The sequence below is a fragment of the Dromiciops gliroides genome, chromosome 2, assembly GCF_019393635.1.
Source record: "Dromiciops gliroides isolate mDroGli1 chromosome 2, mDroGli1.pri, whole genome shotgun sequence".
NCBI classification, from domain to species: domain Eukaryota; kingdom Metazoa; phylum Chordata; class Mammalia; order Microbiotheria; family Microbiotheriidae; genus Dromiciops; species Dromiciops gliroides.
The window spans coordinates 350777613-350797747 of NC_057862.1; the positions used below are offsets into that span (position 1 = coordinate 350777613).

The 20135-nt window shown below is 40.7% G+C and overlaps 1 protein-coding gene across 1 annotated transcript; it reads right to left on the reverse strand.

Moving 5' to 3' along the window:
- Positions 1 to 5024: 5024 nt before the first annotated feature.
- On the reverse strand, positions 5025 to 19165 carry PCYOX1L (prenylcysteine oxidase 1 like). Its single transcript, XM_043987124.1, has 6 exons — positions 17056 to 19165; positions 14976 to 15182; positions 13018 to 13192; positions 7689 to 7900; positions 7343 to 7483; positions 5025 to 6073 (listed from the first exon to the last, which is right to left on the reverse strand). The coding sequence occupies exons 1-6, from the start codon at positions 17132 to 17134 to the stop codon at positions 5412 to 5414; spliced, it is 1476 nt and encodes a 491-aa protein (XP_043843059.1). The 5' UTR covers positions 17135 to 19165; the 3' UTR covers positions 5025 to 5411.
- Positions 19166 to 20135: the final 970 nt, after the last annotated feature.

Genomic DNA, 20135 nt, shown 5'->3' on the forward strand with positions numbered 1-20135 from the left:
CCTGGGCAAGTCACTTAACCCTCATTGCCCCACTGGAAAAAAAAGAAATATGTGCATATATGTATATAGATATCTATAATCTTTCTAATATACCATATAGATATCTATAATCTTTATATACATATATATGCATATATAGATATCTCTATATAATATTTTTCTATATATACATATATGTATATGTAACTATATCTATAAATATATACATATCTATATTTATAAATATATACATATTTACACATGTATATACACATACACACATAACTTTAATCAGATATATATAAAATAAGTGCAACAGAGACTCCATGTATAATGGAGATTGGCGCATACCTAGACCATCTAAGATGGGCTAAAAGGAGAGAGGACCCATAAAGAACTGGATATAATCTGGATACCAAAGAACTGGGCAAGAGCCATAGGAATCTTAATTTTCACCCCAAGCTATGGAACCTCTGGCCCAACAGCATAGAACCATGAACAATAGGTAAAAGTCAAAAAAAGGTAGATTTTACTTCAATATAAGGAAGAACTTGTTAATAATTAGAAAAATCCAACAGTAGTGATTCCTCTGTCACTACTGGATATGATAATGATAATCATAATAATATAACCTCTAAGGTGCCTTCCAAATCTGAGATTTTATACGTCGCCCAGTCTTAGTTGTCCTCAAGGGCTCTTCCCCTATTCTACTCTCCAGAACAGCTGGATCCTGTGTGTAAATACAGACAGAATATGGTGACCAGCCACAGGAAACACCAGTGCTTAAGCACATTCCAAACATGTTGATTCCAACCCTTCTTTTCTCTGTAAAACAATGCAATAAAGTCCTGGTATTTGGGCCACAAGTTGTTCCAAGCAATAAGTAGATACCATATGACCCTAAATTAAATGACAAATGGAATGGGGTGAGGATGACTTTTATAGCTAATATCCCATTAGGAATCATCAGAGTCATTGTTTATACTACAATATCAGGTTGACCAAAATATGGTGTGTTTCCCCCTACTTCTTTCCCACCCATCAATTGACATTTAGTGGAGAAGTAGAGAGAACACAAGCTCTGGAGTCAAGAAGATCTGAGTTCAAATCTTGAATTAGAAACTTAGACACACACCTAGAATCAGACACTTAGACACAATGAAAGATTAGTAACTTTGTGACCCTAGGCAAGTCACTTAACCTTTCTCAGACTCAATTTCCTCATCTGTTAAATGGGAATAATGATAATACCTACCTCCCAAGGTTATAGTCCTCACCACAAGTTATTTACCATATATAAAGTGCTTTGCAAATTTTAAAGCATTATATAACAGCTAACTATTGTTATGATGAAGGTGATAACAATCGTGATAAGAGTTAATCAAAGCTGTACTTTGTGCCAGACACTGGAGGAAAGGCCAACCACAGCTATATCTTTGCACATATACATATACACATTTAGATTTGGATATCATACCTATGTTTTTATTGGCATAGGAAACTTCTGATGAAGAAACTAACTACCTTTATTCACTAAAGAAAATCATTGCTGGCTCAGCAACTTCATCCTACAGAGTTGCCTGAGGGCACTGAGAGGTTATGACATTTGTTTGGGGTCACACAGTCAGAATGTGTAAGAGACAGGCCTCCAGCCTGTCTTCTTAACTCATAAGGCAGCTCTCTTTACTATGTGTGTGTATTCACGGGTCAGGAGGGTACCACAGTGGATAAAGTGCTAGGCCTGGAGTCAGGAAGGCCTGAGTTCGAATCCATCCCAAGACACTTAATTAGCTGTGTGAACCCTGGGCAAGTCACTTAACCCTGTTTGTCTCAGTTTCCTCATCTGTAAAATGAGGTGGAGAAGGAAGTGGTAAACCACTTCAGTATCTTTGCCAAGAAAATCCCCCAAAAAAGGTCCCAAAGAGTTGGACACAACTGAATAACAACAACAGAGTATGTATAAGTATAAAGTGCCTATGTGTATAAAAATATACATATATATATAACCAATCAAAAAATTTTAATATTTCAAGGGCCTGTGATTATATGAGTATAGGTACTCCCTCCATTGATGCAGATGGCATCCTTCCCAGACAATGCACTGGGAGTTACTGTGGCCAAAAAAAAAAAAAAAAGGCCAACCCTTGGGGACTGACCCTTTGATCCTTAAATTAAGCCTTTTGTACTTCACTAGGGTAGGCCTTGGATGACAGGCCTGGCCCAGACTTGAAGCCTTGCTAGTTTGGCAGAACTTTGCCAAGAACCTTTGTTCTCCTGGCATAGTTTTCAAAACCCCAGGGTCACTTCCATGTTATGTTAAGGCATGTATTATGGGAGAAATATCTCCATTTGGGAGCTCATATGGTAGGTAATTACCAGCAAAATAGATCTACCACAATGCAGAAATTATAGAGGCTTAAAAAAAAATCTATTTTGAATTTTATTTTTATTATTTATTACTATTATTGTTATTATTTGTTTTGGTTTGTTTTATTATGCTTAAGCACAGGCACAGGAGGTAGACATGTTATCTTGAACAATGGCCAGGATCCTAACAAGGCTTCTTATAGATCAAATTACATCAGTGACAAAGAAATAATTCTTTTACATTTTGCAATTTCATACATTCTTTTGCTATAAGAGGTTTTTTAAAAAGACAGATTCACAGTCCTATGCTTCCTTCAATGTCATAAAAGTTGAATAAACTTAAAGAGAAGCATAATCACATACATTGCCTAAGGAAATAACCCTAAGTAAATAGATTCTATAGGTAAACTAAGTCAGGTTACAGATTACACTACATTTAGAGGGTTCACAATGGATTGGTTGAGGGGGAAGACTTACATGTCACCAGTCACCAAGATAACCAAGGAGTGGGACAATAAAGATCCTTCCTCTAGCTTCTTATCCGAGGAGTGTTTGAGGCCTTAAATAAATTTTCCCATCCCAGTAGATAGGTGTCAACCAATTCAATAACCTCCTAACTAGGAGAAACAACCCTGATTCCCTTCCATCCCCAGATAATAAAAATTAATGAAAGGAAATAAAAAATCAAAAATTCCCATAACACATGGGACAAGGACTTAAGTGAGGATAAAGAAAACCTCATAACCCCAAAGTGCCCTATTAAAAAATGTTTGCTGCAAAATGTTTTGGAGTTTCTTTGTGGTCCCTTTGGCTTTTCTTTCAATGGAAATTCAGTTGATTTGATCTCGTCATTTTTATTGCTGTTTTACTAAGAGTGCAAATACAGATCATCCTAGGGTTGTACTGGTAAGATTTAGGAGAAAAGTGTAGCCTATTTTATGACCAATCTGTCCATTTTGAAGTAGCCACAAAGCAAATTGATGTCAGAAGAATGTAGTAGGAAAAGCACTGGATTTAGAGTCAATTGCCCTGGGTTCAAATTCCAGTACTTCTGCTTATAGATTACCTCTTTAAACTTGTAAATAAGTCATAACCTCTCGAGACCTGTTTCCTCATCTGTAAAGGGAGGGATTGGGTTAGATGCCCCTAATCCATCTGCCAGGCCTAAATTCTATGATCTCTATTTTAGGCACAAGTAACATCTCCATCTTCCTATAGTTCAAATTAGCCCTAACTTGGAGTGTATTTCTGGCTACTTTCTATTCATTCTGAATACACCTACCTTCCCTCCCCACAACAAACCCCAAACACACAACTGTTTCCCACCAGTGCCAATCCTGTGTCTCTATCTTTGCTGCCAAAGTGGGAAATGGCTTCATTCTCTCAGGAGAGCCAAGGAAAACTCACCAGTTTGTTGAGGTCTTAACAGGGGCCATGGACTGCTTCCCCAGGAACAGGGAGAAGAGATAGGCCTCTCTTCAATTTCTATCCATTCGTTATAGCTCATTTCCTTCCTGGCTTGTTTCTGGTTTCTCATTCTGGAACTTTCCTCAGGAACTTTCCTGAGGTGTTCTCATCCTGGATATCTGACTAACCCATGGTCTTCTTAACGAAGAATACTCCTGGTCCCTTTCTCTCATTGTCAAGTTCCTCATGGGGCCTCCATTTGGTGGAGTGGTCCAGCCTGCCCTTCACTCCTAGCCCCATTCCCTTCAGACTCCCCTCTCCCACAGCTCCCTTTTGTGTGTTATTCTCTCTCATTAAAATATAAAATTCCTTGAGGATAAGGACTCTAGAGTTTAGCACAGCACCTGACACATAATAAACACTTAATAAATGCTTCTTTCCTTCCTCCCTCTTCCTGTTTTCTGAACACTACCTAGTCACCTTTTCAAGGAGAGGCCATAATGCTATTTTCATACTTGTCTTCTGACTTCTTTTATGAGAATGTCCATCTGTTTATGAGTATAGTTGTTTCAGCAGCACATCACCCCAATAACTACACAAAGATTTCACATTTAAAGTATCAAAAGTTAAACTCTGTAGTCTAAAAAGCATGTGATTTCAGCATCCCTTGCCCCTGTTTTCCCACCACTCCGAAAAAGCAGAAGGACAAGACTGAGGGTCATTTTGTACTTTTGTCTCATGGTCAAAGACTTTATCACCTAGAGGCCAACGAACTGGGGATAGACCTTTATGAACTTAGCTAGTCTTGTCCTTGATTACTGGACACCATTTGTTTCTTTTTATATATTTTTTCCCCCAATTTCATGTTAAAAACAATTTTTTCAACTTTTTTTTAAAGTTTTGAGTTAAAAATTCTCTCTCCCTCCTTCCCCTCATGATGACACCACTTGTTTCTAACACCATAGTCAGAACCTTTCCAAAAAAGATTTTATAACTATTTCAATAGAATCTGTTTCCTTTGTAATCCTGTGTATTTTGTTTTATTCATTTAAAAACATCATTCTGAGAAGGGGTCCATAGGCTTCACCAGACTGCCAAAGGGTTCCATGAGACAAAAAAGGTTAAGAAATACTGGACCAGATGATTTCTAAGGTTAGGTATGTGGCTAAATCTATGCTACTACAGTCTTCCCACCCCTACCTCCAAACCCACTCTGAGTCTTATTTTACTATTCAATCAGGAAATCAGGAGTTAAGTCAATAGCAGATTTAGAAGACTCATTTTTATTTAAAATTAAATAAATAAAAGAGGTGTGATTTTGCCTCAAATCCCCCTTCCCCTGAAGGCAACTATCCCCCCAAATCCATGAAAGGCAAGCAGAAAGGTCTGACACAGGAGAGAGAAAGGGTCACACAAGACATATTGAGTGTATGGGACGCAGGTTTCTCATTGCTTTAGAAGCTATCACTGATTTAGGATCAAGAACCATCATTACAGGGCACCTTCAGCTCCATGAGGACAGGGGCCGTTTTATCCACATCTGCATACTATTAAGCCTCGAGTACAGGACTGCACATGAAGCAAGTGCTTAACCAGTATTTATTAGACAAATGAAGGGAGTTCCAGACTCCTACCCATCTCTCCATCTTCTAGTCTTCTCACAATTCAGTCTTAATTTTGTGTATTAAGTCCTTCTGATCTATCTTATCCAGGTCTTGATACCAGCGGTTGTAGGCCAAGAGGGCCACATTTTTAGCAGCCACAGCACTTATTTCCACAGAACTGGCTACCCACTCTAGGGCATTGAGGTAGAAGAGCTGGTCATGGAGGGCAAACAGTGGTGTAGCCATCCGGGAGTTATACTGCGGATAGGCCTGCCATTGTGCTGTCTGGACTGAATAATAGGAACGGAAAAGGCTCTTCAGCTGGGGACGTTCCAGGGGTTGGGGGGACAGGACTCGCCAAATGGCCGCCTCCTGTGGCTGTTTCCTTCGGAAGGTAGCTGAGATGTTGACAGGGCACATGTTGTCCAGGGCACAGAAGAAGAGGTTGGGGGCATCTGTGGAAAGAATGCTGGCAAAAGGGAAAAGCTTAGGGTCGGGAAAGCCAAAGTAGGAGGAGTTGAGGTAGCCATGGACCAGTGAGGTGACGGTGGATTGGAAGGAACCAACAAACTCTTCAAAGGGAGGCTGAAAGCCGTCGAAAGTGATGTTGCTGTTACTGCCCACATAGAGCGGAGTAGCAATGACTACAATATCATAGAAGTCTGAATGCATTTTATCCTCCTTCTCATACCATACTTGATAAAGGGCTCTCCCTTCTGAGGAGAGAGATGAGAGAGAACAAAGATCAACTTACCTCTTGGATACAACCTACTTACTACCCTACATGCCTACTGGAGCATATAATAAAATACCAAATACTTGACTTGGAATCAGGAGATCTGGTTTCACATGCTGTCTGAAACACTTACTATAACCATGGACAACTCACTTAACCCTTTTGGAACTCAGTGTTCTCATCTGTAAAATGCGAATAATAATATTTATACAAAAAGTATCTACTTCACCAGGGAGTTGTGAAGTTCAAGAGAAATAATGTATGTATTGAAGACAAATGCATATAAGATTCTTTGTAAAATTTACTATATAATTATCAGTTATTATCCCAATTTCTTCATTAATGTGCTGTGTGGCTGTACAAATCACCTCACCTCCCAGTTATTTTCTCACATGTACAGTGAAGGTACTCTCTCTCCTCTCTACCTTTCAGAGTATGTAGGATCAGATCACATAGTATATACCACACATCCTGAAAAGCACACTCTACAAGTAGACAGGATTAGCAGTGCTTCACTGCAAAGGGACTACTAACCATTAAGACTGCCCTGGTCAGGCTGTGGACCTGTCAGTTCTAGCAACACTCATTTTCATTAGTAACTCTGAAGAATTCCCCTTTCAAATTGCTCTTCTTTTCAGGGTACAACTCCTCCTAACTCACACTACCCCCATTTTTAAATCACTGTCACCTTCTCAAATCCCAATAGTGCCTTCCCTTGATTTTCCAAGGAGCACAACAAGGTTATTCTCTTTGTCTTAGGATCTGCAAAAGGCCAATGATACTCCAGAGAAGATGAAACCAATGAAAGATTTCCTAAGAAACAACTCAACAGAGAAAAAAGTGCAGTGGAAAGAGGCATGTACTGGGTAGGAGCAAAGTCCTCATAATGTTAGGCCTGACACTGCCACTAAGAGGCTGTGGGATCTTGGGCAAATCACTTCCCTTGTCAGGGCCTCAATCCACATCTGTAAAAGGAAGGGCTTGGCCTAAGATTTCAAAGGGCCCTTCTTATTCTAACAATGCATGAATGATCCTGTGACCAGAAGCAATACTCCATGAAGACAGTGCCCTCTGGTGTTGGAAATCACTACTGCAGCTGCCTTCAACTGGGTTTGTTTCCCTGGTTACTCACAAAATAGGGTTTAGGGATCCAAGAGGCAAAAGTGTCAAAGCCTCTGAGACATTACAGTGACCTTTTTCTACCCTTTAATTCTATCTACTTCCTGCCTTTGGTTTCTTGGCCACTCACCTGTGTTGTGCAGGGCCACAGAGGTCACCCTCGCGTGTATCACATTGGCCTTAGTCAGCTTCAGCAAGCCTGAACATACTAGCTTATTGCCCCCTTCCACAGCCCACAGGTTCCCCTGTATTCCAGCAAGTGACATTGCCCCTGGAGGAAATTGAGAGAAAGATGTGGTCATTTTACTCTGAAGGCCAATAGGGTGGAGAGGTTAATTTCTTAATAAATGGTCAACTCATCAAACACTGTCTACTATGGTTCCTGAAAAAATGAGCAGAAGATGTCCCTGGAAAAGTCATGGAGAGCCTTCCACTTGAGAGAGAGTGGAAAAAGAGGGTGAAGGCCTGAGGCTCACCTGCAAAGGCTGCCATTGTTGCAGATTGCCCATAACTGGCACGCAGCAGAGCTGTGATCACTTCATCAATGAAGCGCTGGGTAACTCCCACTTCTAGCAGACATTCTGCCACAGAGCGCTGGGTCATGTTGATAAAGGTATATTCACCCACTGAATACAACAGCTCCTCTACTCCTGAAAAGGCATAGCCATGGGCCTGGTACTTATATACCCTGAAAAAAAAGGAAGGAACCCCCAACCAGAGCTCAGGCTTATAAGTCCATCCCAAACAGAAGCATTGCTGAGTCACTCTACCAGGCTAGGGGGTGGGAGGAGAAAACATATGGAACGCCCTATAACTCCTGGACGCAAAGGACTTGGGAAGAAAGTTGATGTGAGGCAATGTGATAGAAAGAACACTGGATTTGGAAACTAGAGACCTGGGCTTGAATCTCAGCTCCACAACTTACTAGCTGCGTAATGCTGGACAAGTCATTTTCCCCTCTTTCAGCCTCAGTTTCCTCATGTGTAAAATGGAGAGAACAGTACTTGTATTACTTACTTCATAGGGCTGTAATGAAGATGAAATGAGAAAATGTACAGTGCTTTTCAAACTTTAAAATGCTATGTAAATATCAGCTATTAGAACCCTCTTCTCATTCTCCTTATTTTCTGTGTATCAAACTCGGAACTATCACCATAGTTCAAGTACTTCATCATCATATGCTTAACAATAATATACATCAATCAATCAACAAGTATTTTTTTAGTGGGGCAATGAGGGTTAAGTGATTTGCCCAGGGTCACACAGCTAGTAAGTGTCAAGTGTCTGAGGCTGGATTTGAACTCAGGTCCTCCTGAATCCAGGGCTGAATCCACTGTACCACCTAGCTGCCCAATCAACAAGTATTTTTAAAGGACCTATGTGCCAAACACTAAGGAAGCTAAAGTGTGACATTCTAACAGGAGAGACATAGTGTGTGTATGTTCACACAAACATACCTGCATATATACATATATATATACATATACACATACATACTTATATACATACATTTATATACGTATGTATATGGAAAATATACAAAATGTAGTTGGGAGAAGAAGGGCACTAACAGCTGGCTGGGGATCAGGGCATAATCTTCATGTAGAAAATGAAGCTTGAGACAGAGACTTTTCCCATTCGCTTCCCTTTTTATCCTAGGGGCATTAATTTTGTCTGTACAGAAGCTTTTGGTTTCTTGTACTTTAAGTGATATATTTATCTTTTGAAATTGCCTCTATCAGTTGTTTTATTAAGAATTCATCTCCTACCCAGTGCTCTGAGAGGTATAGGATCTGCTTCTCTCCTAAATTTTTAATAGTATGAGCTTTAATATTAATGTCACATATCCATTTAGAATGTATTGTAGAAGATGGTGTAAGGTATTAGTCTCATTTCTGGCCAACTACTTTCTAGTTTTCCCAGTTTTTCTGTTTATCAAACACTAGGATATTGAGTTCCATTGTTTCTGATTCTCCCTTGTCTGGTCTCTTTCATTCCTCTACCTCTCTATTTTTTAACTAATACCATATGGTGGCTTTGATAACTGTTGCTTTATTATACAATATGAGGTCTAGAAGTGATATTCCCCCTTCATCTATATTTCTTTTCATCATTCCCCTTGACTCTAGATCTTTCTTTTCCCAAATGGATTTTATTATTTTATAGAGTTCTATAAACTATCTCTTTGGTATTCTATTGGTATAGCCCTAAAAGTATAAATTAATTTTGGTAGCATTGTCATTTTTATTATATTGGCATAGACTAGCCATGAGCAATAAATATTTCCCCAGCCATTTAAGTTGTTCTTTATTAAAGGAAGACTCTGTCATTGAATCCATATGAGATTTTTGTGTGCTTTGGTAGTCTGATTCCCAGATACTTTGTGCATTTCGTAGTTATTTGGAATGATTTTCCATTCTATTATTTATTCTTGGATTCTGTTATCCTAATATAGAAATCCAGTTGATTTTCAAGGGTTTATTTTGTAGCTTGCAATTTTGATGAAACTATTAATTGTCTCAATTAGTATCTTTGCTGATTCCTAGGATTTTTTTAAGTATACCATTATATTATCAACAAATAGGAATAGTTTTCTCTCCTATATCTATATACATTTAATTTCTTTCTCTTATGTTATTGATATCGATAGCATTTCCAGAACTATATAAAATAATAGTGGGGAGAGGGGGCAGCTAGGTGGCACAGTGGATAGAGCACTGGCCCTGGAGTCAGGAGTACCTGAGTTCAAATCCGGCCTCAGACACTTAACACTTACTAGCTGTGTGACCCTGGGCAAGTCACTTAACCCCAATTGCCTCACTAAAAAAAAAATAGTGGGGAGAGTGAGTATCTTAGCTTTGCTCCCATATTTATTAGAAAAGGTTCTAGGGGGCAGCTAGGTGGCGCAGTGAATAAAGCACCAGCCCTGGATTCAGGAGGAACTGAGTTCAAATTCAGCCTCAGACACTTGACACTAACTAGCTGTGTGACCCTGGGCAAGTGACTTAACCCCTATTGCCCCACAAAAAAAAAAAAAGAAAGAAAAAGAAAAGAAAAGAAGAGAAAGAAAAGAAAAGGTTCTAGTGTATCCCTACCATGTGTGATGCTTGCTTTTGGCTTTAGAAAAATACATTTGCTTATACTTTGTAGGGATTTTAGTATAAATGAGTCTTGTACCTTGTTAAAGGCTTTTTCTGTAAGAAGATGAAGCTTGAGCTGAGTCTGTAAGGTTAACTAGGGATCAAAGCAAGCAACCAACTGCAAAAATTTCCTTCCTGGCTGCTCTCCTGGAGTTCACATCATTGCATCATTGCCTCCAAAAACTCATTTTCTGCAAGGTGGGATCAACTCAAACTCACAGGTGCTCAGTACTCCTTGCCCCTGTCTCTAACTGGTGGGAGTGGAAGGTAGATAGAAGAGACTACTTCCTAGATCTTCCACTTACAGAAGGGGCCCAGACATGACCTGGCTACAAAATTTCAACATACCCCTGAGCCAGGTACCTTCTCCCTCAACCTTTTCAGCTTTGTTTTACGTGGGGCCTTCCCCCAATTAGACTGTGAGCTCCGTAAGCACAGGGGCTGTCTTTTGCCTTCCTTTGCATCTCTACCGCTTACCACAGTGCCTGGCACAGAGTAGGTGTTTAATAAATGCCTACTGGCTAACATGTAATTAGGCTCTTTGCCTCCAGTTTCTCCTCTTTAATAAGCTTTCTCATCTATAAAATGAAGGGACGAGATTATATGATCTCAGGGGCTCTAGTTAAATTGAGCTTGCTCTTTCCAAAACACATCTCATACTTCTGTAGTCTATTCCGTTGCTTATGTTATTCCCTTTACCTGGAATGAACCACTCTCTCTACTCTATTCCCCTTGCCAGCTGTCTCTATAAAAACCTTAGCCAGTCTTCAAAACACAGTTCTAAATCCTATAAACACATTTACAGAATAGTCTTACCAATACACATCCTTTACACAATGTTACTTACTCAAAAACCTTAAACGACCCCTTCCCTCCTCTCCCCCACTGCTAATAAAATAAGATTAAGCTCCTTATCTTGGCATTCAAGGTTTTCAACAATTTAGCCCCATTCTAACGTTACTTTTCCTTTTTATGTAGCCTACACTCCAGCCAAACTAAACTTTCTGTTCACCACTCATGTCTTCTGCTTCCTTAAATCTGTTCTGCTGTTTATTCCATTCCCAATACCGGCAATGTACCACATTCCCGCCTTTAACTCTAACTAGATGTATCTATCATAGTATTATTATATATCCTTCTAAATCCAGTTCAAGTGCTACTTTCTCCTTCCCCAACTACCTCCACTAGATATAACACCCTCCTCTAAATTTATAATAACAAGAAGTCATATTGCTCTGGTTCTTTGTGATTTACAAAGCACTTTTTTCAAAGCATCTCTTTGAAGTAGGTAGTACAACTGTTATTAGATTATCCCCATTTTACACATGAGGAGACTGAGGTTTTGAAATTCCATGATCTTAAGTCATTTAGCGACTTGGGTTCAGTTTTCCCCATCCATTAAATAAAGGGATTAGAGTAAATGAGATGTCTAAAGTCCCTTTCAGCTATGACTACAATCTAATCTGCATGAGTGCTCAAAGAATGAAATATGGAGCAGAACCCTAAAAATAAGAACTATTTGAAAGGAGAAATGTACATTGGTATATTAATTCTCTATATATTAATATATGTATATCTCCCTAGTCACAACCTAAGTTCCTTAAAAGTAAGGATTGTTTCATTCTTGTTGTTGTACCTCAACCACCTAGCATGTCTGATACATAGTAGGTACTTAATAAAACTTTTGAAATGGAAATGGAAAGGACAACCAAGAAAAAAAACTTTAAAAAGGAATTTTGAAAATTACAAATAAAAGATGTGGTCCCAAAGAAAAGATAAGAGAAGATACCTCTCCCTACTTCTTTGCAGAAGTATACAAGGGGAAATTTAATCTATAAAAGCAAAAGATAACAACGAAAATGTATTTTAAATCAATGCTTGTTGATTGATTTATTATAGGCCATACTCAGGTTTTTATCAAGCTAGATACACAAAAAGAAAAGAAAAAAGTAGAGTCAAACCAATATGGTTACCAGTAAGCTATCTGAGGACAGAAAACACCTTGGATCCTCTAGATCTTCCTACTTCGCTAGCTAGCTATGTGATCCATAGGAAGTCACTGACTCTCTCTGTGCCACAGTTTATCCAGCTGTAAGATGACAATAATACAACTTGTATTGCCTAACTTACAGAGCTGTTGTGAGGAAAGAGATTTATAAATGACAAAACATTATAGAAATAGGCATTATAATTACTGTCATCATGATTAAACTTCTTTTATAGCCCATATCTAGTAAGCCCATCACAGTTCTGGGCACAAAGCCTAAGCTAAACACACAAAATATAAGTTAATATGTTTCCAAGCTGTCAGGGACATCAGAGGGGATACAATCCAATCGCAATTTACAGATGGAGAAACTGAGGCCCAAAGAAGCTAAGTGACTTTCCCAGTGTCAATTAAGTAGTAAGCAGCAGAGCCAAGATTGGAACTAAAGTCCTACTAGTCCACATTCAGTGTTTTTCTTCTTTCATTACATCAAGACTATCACCTCACAAAATTAGCAGTTCTCATTCTAGGCCTCTTTTCTAATATCTGTGCTAATGTAGCTAATTCTACATCCTTTTTGCTCAAAAGTAAATATCTGAAACTGGTTCTCACCCAAGCCATCTCTGGCCAGTCTATTTAAAATGGAATGTTCTCACCAAGTTCTCCACAGGGCCACACCTCATAAACTTTTCCATGACTTCCTCTACCCACATCTGCAGCCGAAGGAAACTGATGCCATAGTGCCACCAGACCCGGAAAAGGTTTAGCAGGTACCAATCCGTCTCTTCCAGAATAAGCTGCTCGCCACCAAATATGGCACTCTTGCCTGCTACCTCCCGCCGCTGCTTCAGACCTGAAAAGACAAAGAAGCCACTCAGCTCCTGTTCAGAGATGGTTCAGGGTTGGGAGAATTCAAGCTGATGATGAGGATTTTCAATATGGACATCGATGCAAAAAGTTCTGAAGGGCTTGGGGAGTGTTTCAAAGAAAGACTCTCAGGGATTGAAGAGAGTTCAAAGAGTATCTCATTCAACTACTACAAGCAAACATCCAGCCTCTGCTTGAAAACTTTCCCCAAACAGTCCATTCCACTTGAGGACAGCTTACCTTCATATGAAAACCAAAATCTGTCTCTCTACAACTTATAATAATAGTAGTAAGCATTCATATACCACTTTAGGTTTAAAGTGCTTTATATATGTTATCTCACTTGCTCCTTAAAACAACCCTTTGAAGGAAATTATATTAATATTATCCCCATTTAGAGATGAAGAAACAGAGGCAGAGAGAGATTAAGGGATTTGCCCAGAGACACACAGCTAATAAATATCTGAGGCCAGATTCAAACTCAGATCTTCATGACTCCAAGCCTATACTCTATCCACTGTGACACCTAACTGCCTTAGTTCTGATCTCTGGATTCAAGCAGAATAATCACAACCTTTCAAATACTTGAAGGTAGAGATCAAGTCCTTCTACTGATGTCTCTTTTCCAGACTTAACACCTCCCTTTATTTCAACCAATTCTCACAAGTCCAAATTTACAGTCCCAAGTCTGTTGATCCTGCCTAGAGCAGTAGGGAGAGAACCACACTCAAAATAAGGAGGCCTGAGTTCAAAATTGGGCTCCAGTACTTACTAGCTGTGCGATCATGGGCAAAACCCTTCACCTCTCTTGTTTTCTAGATTCTTCATATCTAAAGTATGTTCAATACCTACCTCAGAGTTGTTGTGAGGTAAGAGCATCATAAACCTTACAGATCTATTATTGTTCAAGTTGCTGATTATGGCCTTGTAAGCCTTTTGGGAAAATGAGGGAATGGAGTGGGGAAGAAGCCAAAGAAAGAGTCTGTGGTTTTATTCAATGAAATCACTTTAAGGGCTAACCCTTATCTAGTAGAAGGCTTTGCTGATGATCACAGAATAGAGTCAGTGTGGTACCCAGGATCCAAGTCTCAAGCACAATATTATATAAATATGCTTGCCTTTGAAAATTCATGCCTGCCCCAAAATCCTTAACCATGGAGATTCAGGGATTATCCTTCAAGGTTTCAGCACCAATATGAGGGTTTAGGTATACTCATCTTGGTCCTAAGATCCAATAATAAGCTGGAACCTCGAACTCTACAGATACCAAGTCTAAGACTTGTACCAGCTATCATGAAGGGATAGGGACAAAGACTAGACCTGTGATCTCACTGGTGAAGGAAACTCCTAGAGAAGGAAACCCCCTTCTTGCAATATCAATCAGCACCTCTTCTGTAAGCCTTAGAGGGCTAACACACTAAAAGGTTAAGACTAGGGCTAATGTAGGGGCCAGGGCAGATTTCCCATGAACTCAATTATTAAAACAAACACTATCCTTAATAATTATGCCAATTAACCTTTCCCATTATACAACCTGGAAGAAGTATTTCTCATCATATAGGATAACTGTCCTGTAGTCTATTAATTCAGAGAATTATAGGGTCTTAAGAGTTGGGAGAATATCAGAGGTTCAGCTCAAAGAATATCAGAATTGGAGTGAGAAGATCTAGGTTCGAATACTGCCCAGAGAATAGAGGATCTTTAAGTTTCCTTACAGTCCTTGAACCTTCCCCTGGCACCCCTAGACAGTTGCTGTAGCCCTCACTTACCCAGGAGTTTAACAAAGTCCTGCATGTGCAAGCTGAAGGAATTGAATGAGGCACCACCACTTTCATATTGCTGTTTGTTGACAGTGATGGTAGCCAGGCGGCCTCCAACTGTGCCCTTCTCATACACATCGATCTGTACCCGTGGCCCAAAGAGCTGCTGAAGGAAATGGGCTGCTGCTGAGCCCCCAATTCCAGCTCCCACAACCGCTGTTAGCAAGCATAGAGAGAGAAAGATAAGCGAGACGAGGACACCAAGGAACAGAGGGGAATGATGAAAGGAAAAAAGGTCATAAGCAAACAGAACTTTTGCTTTTAAATCACTTATTCATTCAAGAATCATTTATTTAAAAAAAGAATCATTATTAAACATTGTTTATATACAAAGCCTTGTGCTAAACTAAGTTGGAGGAGATACAGAGCTGACTAAGGCATCATGAATTCTGAATTCAGAAAGCTCATATTATAGCATACTGGAAAGCACTGAGTTTGCAATTAAAGGATCTGGACTTGAATCTCAGTTCTGCGATTACTATCAGTGCAACCTTGGGCAAGTTATGTAAACTTCAGTTTCCTTTTCTATTAAAATAAAAAAAAAAAGGTGGGGACAGCTAGGTGGCACAGTGGATAAAGCACAGGCCCTGGATTCAGGAGGACCTGAGTTCAAATCCAGTCTCAGACACTTGACACTTACTAGCTGTGTGACCTTGGACAAGTCACTTGACCCTCATTGTCCCACAAAACCAAAAAAAATTGGTTTTAGCCCCAATGATCTCTAATGTCTTTTTAAATTCTAAAATCTGGGATACCTACACTCTAGTAGGAAGGGTAGGACATGGACAAAGATAACACTTACACAACTTAGAACAATGTTAAGTTCAAATAAGAGGACCAAAAAAATGCTAGAAGATCTGAGAGATTCTTTTCAGCTGAAGGGCTTGGGGAAGAAATCATATAGGAAGTAGTACTAGAGTGGGGCTTTGAAAAACAAGAAGGATTATAATTGACAGAGATGGAATCACATAATTTTAGAGTTAAAAGGGGGAAAAAGATAGGACAACATGCGGGGATGGCAAGGAGTTCAGCATGGCAAGAATGTGGAGTGTGAAGAGTAACAGTGCAAGATAAGGTTGAAAAGACAGGTTAAAGCTAGACTGGGGAAGAAGTTGCAGGCAGATCAGGAGGTCAGACTTTATTCAGGAAGCGTGAAAAGCCAGTTAAGAGGTTTTCAAGTGACCTCACATAAATGATGATGCTTTAGTTCATTAAATTTAATTTGGTAGCTTGAGAAGGATGTTACAGGAGGAAAGATTGGAGGGTGAGAGACAACTCGATAAGAAACCTATTGGAATAGTGTGGGCAAGTATGGTCTTCAAATATCTGAAAGGCTATTGCAGAGGAGAGGAAGTGCAGTTCTGCTAGCCCTTGCAAACAGAACTACGGAGCAGGGGAGTGGCAGGAGGGAGGGAGGAGAGAGAAGCTACAGAAGGAAGAGGTTACAAAGACCAGATCGTTCTAAATCTTTGACACTTCCTGGATTCATCCACTGGTCCTTCCCCAGTTCCTGGGACCTTCTACACGGATGTCAGCCCCACTCCCTACTACCCGACCCACCTGAGACTGCATGCCTAGCCTGCTGCTTCCCGAAGCATCAGTCCCTGAGCCTTGCCCCACTATCCCTATGGCCCCACCGTCCCCAGTCTCAGCTTCAGTCCCTTGCCTAGGATTCCCACGTGAATCCCTCATCCTTGCCCTCATCCAGGCCTGTATCTTCGGCATCCTCCTCATCATCTGGGGATCTGGGCATTCTCGACTTTATCCACGGCCTAGCCCTTCCCCATCCTCTCTCATATGCATGGCCTGCACTTCCCCATTCTCCCCTTCATCAATGGCCTGGTCTTGTTCCATCTTCCTCCATCCTCTCCATCCTCCCCATCCTCCGTGTCCGGGACCTTCCCCATCCTCCTCCCATTCATTGCGTGCCTTTCCCCATCCTCCAGGATCCCCTTCATCCTCCGGGCCTGGTCCCTCTCCATCCCCCCGCAACCCCCGCTGCTCCGCCCCCGGCGCTCTCGCAGGATACCGATTTTCCTGGGCGGGGTATCTCTAGACGCGGCAGCCAAGGCCACCAGGGTGATGAGAAGCACAGCGGCGCCCGCCATGAGGCTGCTCTAGGCGGGGGCCGGCCTAGGCTGGGCAGCGGGAGGTCAGCGCAGCGCCGGTGGAAGACCCTGCGGCCACCGCTCCCCAGCCTTGGCACACCGGTGGCCAGCCCCAGCTATCTGCAGCCTACCTGAAAGGAGGAGGGGGGCGTGGTGGCGGGGAGGAGAGAGGGAAAGACTCCCACGGGCGAATCCATAGGCTGCTGCCTAGACCTGGCCCCGCCCCACAACTTCCATTGGCGAATCCGCGCGCCCATCCTAGCTTTCAGTTTCTCTTTGGTCACCCTTCTTGCGGACTCTCAGAGACCCAACCTGTCATTGGGCATATAGCCCCACAAAATCCCTACCGCCCCCCCCCAACCTTCTTATAAGCCAACTTGCCTTCTATCTCTAGAGATCGGGGCCTCTGATTTGGCCCTGTCATAGTTGGGGGAGTAGGGGGCGGGAAGGCAGGGTGTGAAGGGTCTTTGTCCAGATATTTGTCCTCTTCCTTGGCCTAAAATCGTAGAGTCCTGTTCATAGAGTAGGGGTTCCAAAGCCTTAAAACCAAGGATTAAATTCTAGCTCTTACAGATTCTAACACTCTCATTTTGCCAGTAAAATATACGGTGCCAGGGAACAGATTGTTTTTCCTCTGTCTCTGGTGCCCAGTAAGGTACCATGCAAAGAGCTGGTGTTTATTAAATGCCAGAATTGAAACTGGCGGTACAGAGAGGCTGATTAAGATGTGGGCTGAAGTAGCCAAGGTACTGAGTAGCAAAGCCTGACTTCAAACCCATCTTCTGACTCCCAAAAACCTGGCCCAGTAGGCTGACTCTACAATCCCTTCTCCTAGGTTTCAGGGGGATTTCCAGCTGAAAAGAGAAAAAAAAGCAAAAAAGTGGAACTGACACACCGAGGATCAAAAATAGGGGGAAGCAGGGCAGCTAGGTGGCACAGTGGATAGAGCACCGGCCCTGGAGTCAGGAGTACCTGAGTTCAAATCCGGCCTTACTAGCTGTGTGACCCTGGGCAAGTCACTTAACCCCAATTGACTCACTAAAAAAAAAGATGGCCTGAAAAATAGGGGATGCTAGATAAAAATGCAGTTAGGTCACTGGAGATAGTCTAGTGATGAGGAGTGTTGTTGATTTGCAGTCCATTCTTGATGAGACACCATACCTGGCTCGTTAAAGGGAGTCTGAGTACTGGCAGAAGTCAGGTATTGGAATATGTTGGAATTTAGAGGCAGTTACTAAGCAAGGCTCCTGTTTGTTGAAGAATAAAGAGAATTGCAGGGTTGGGAAGAGGAAAGATAAAGCCAATTAACTTTTCAGAGAGGAAGAAAGAACTGAAGAAATGAAAGGGAGTTACTGGGTGAGTGGCTACATCTGAAGGATGTCAAAGACAGAATTCCCAGGAAAGAAAACAAACTCATTTGAGGATGTGTCTCAGGATAAAGAAAAGTATGATTTACTGGGTCTTTTTTACAGAGGAGCAAACTCAGGTCCAAAGAGGGGGAAGGAGTTGCCCAAGGTAACACTGAAAGGTCAAATCAGTGAATTCAAATAAACAGTTATTAATGCACAAGGGGATGGGGATTAAAAAATAAAACAATCCCTGCCATCAAGGAGGTTATGATTATGATTCTGATAGGGAGATTGAGAGAGAGCAAGAGAGAGAGAGCAAGAATTTTTAAGAGAGAGCAACTAATATATGGGGAATAGCTATCAGGCCAGTTCAATTGGAACAGAGAATTGCATGAAACTACATAAAAGGAATAATATAAGACTAGAAAGGCAAGTGGAAGCCATATTATAGAGGGCCTTAAATGTCAGGCTGAAGATATAGTATATATTCTAGAACTATGAGGAGTCATTGGAGATTTTAAGTAAGGAGGAAAGTGACATGATCAGATCCATGTTTAGGACATCAATTTTGTAGCTTTGTAAAGGATAGAGTACAGAGAGGCTAGGACAGGAAGCAGGACACTGGTCAAAACACTATTGTTAAAGTACAGATGAGAAGTGATGAGAGCCAGAAGAATTCAAAGAATTGGAAATCGAGAGGATACCCATCAACTGGGGAATGGCTGAACAAAGTGTGGTATATGAATGTAGTAGAAATACTACTTGTGCCATAAGAATGAGAGCAGGCAGATTTCAGAAAAATCATGGAAAGACTTACACGAACTGATGCTGAGTGAACAGAACCAGAAGAACACTGTACACAGTAACAGCAAACATTGTATGATGAATCAACTGTGAGAGACTTGGCTCTTCTTAGGCAATACAATGATCCAAGAGCAATTCCAAAAGACTCCATAATGGAAAATGCTATCACATTCAGAGAAAGGACTAGGGAGTCTGAAGCATACTATTTTCACTTTTTTTTTCTTCTTGGTTTTCCCCTTTTGTCATGATTGTTCTTTCACAACTTGACTAATGTAGAAATATGTTCAACATGATTATACATGTATAACCTATATCAAATTGCTTGCCATCATGGAGAGGAGGGAGGGAAGGGAAGGAGAAAAAAAATGAACTCAAAATCTTATAAAAATATCTTTACATGTAATTGGAAAAAACAAAATTCTATTAAAAAATACTTACTGACTGACTATACCTCAAATTATCACATCCAACAGATGCCAAAAGAGGTTGGGATAGAAATTACAAAAAAACAAAACAAACAAACAAACAAAAACACACACACACACACACACACAAACCCATAAAGATCCTACAGCAAGGCATGTCTCTCAAGGAGATTCAATACAGAAAAAAAAAAAAAGACCACATATACATATTAATAGCAGCCCTTCTTGTAGGAAGCAAAAAACCCCCAGAAATTGACTAGATGTCCACTAACTGTGTAAGGCCTTAATAAATTATGTATGTGAATGTACATAACTAGATTGTTAGAAACAATGAACATAAAATCTTCACAGAAGCATGGTAACTCACAAGAGAAAATGTACTTCCCTCCCCTCTTTGAGGAGAGAAGGAACCATGGGTGTGGA

Coding starts and splice junctions, on each gene's coding strand:
- PCYOX1L (XM_043987124.1), bottom strand. CDS start 17,134: ATGGCGGGCGCCGCTGTGCTTCTCATCACCCTGGTGGCCTTGGCTGCC. Junction 15,183..17,055: donor TACCCCGCCCAGGAAAATCG/GTATCCTGCGAG, acceptor GCTTGCTAACAG/CGGTTGTGGGAGCTGGAATT. Junction 6,074..7,342: donor TGTGGCCCTGCACAACACAG/GTGAGTGGCCAA, acceptor CTCTCTCCTCAG/AAGGGAGAGCCCTTTATCAA.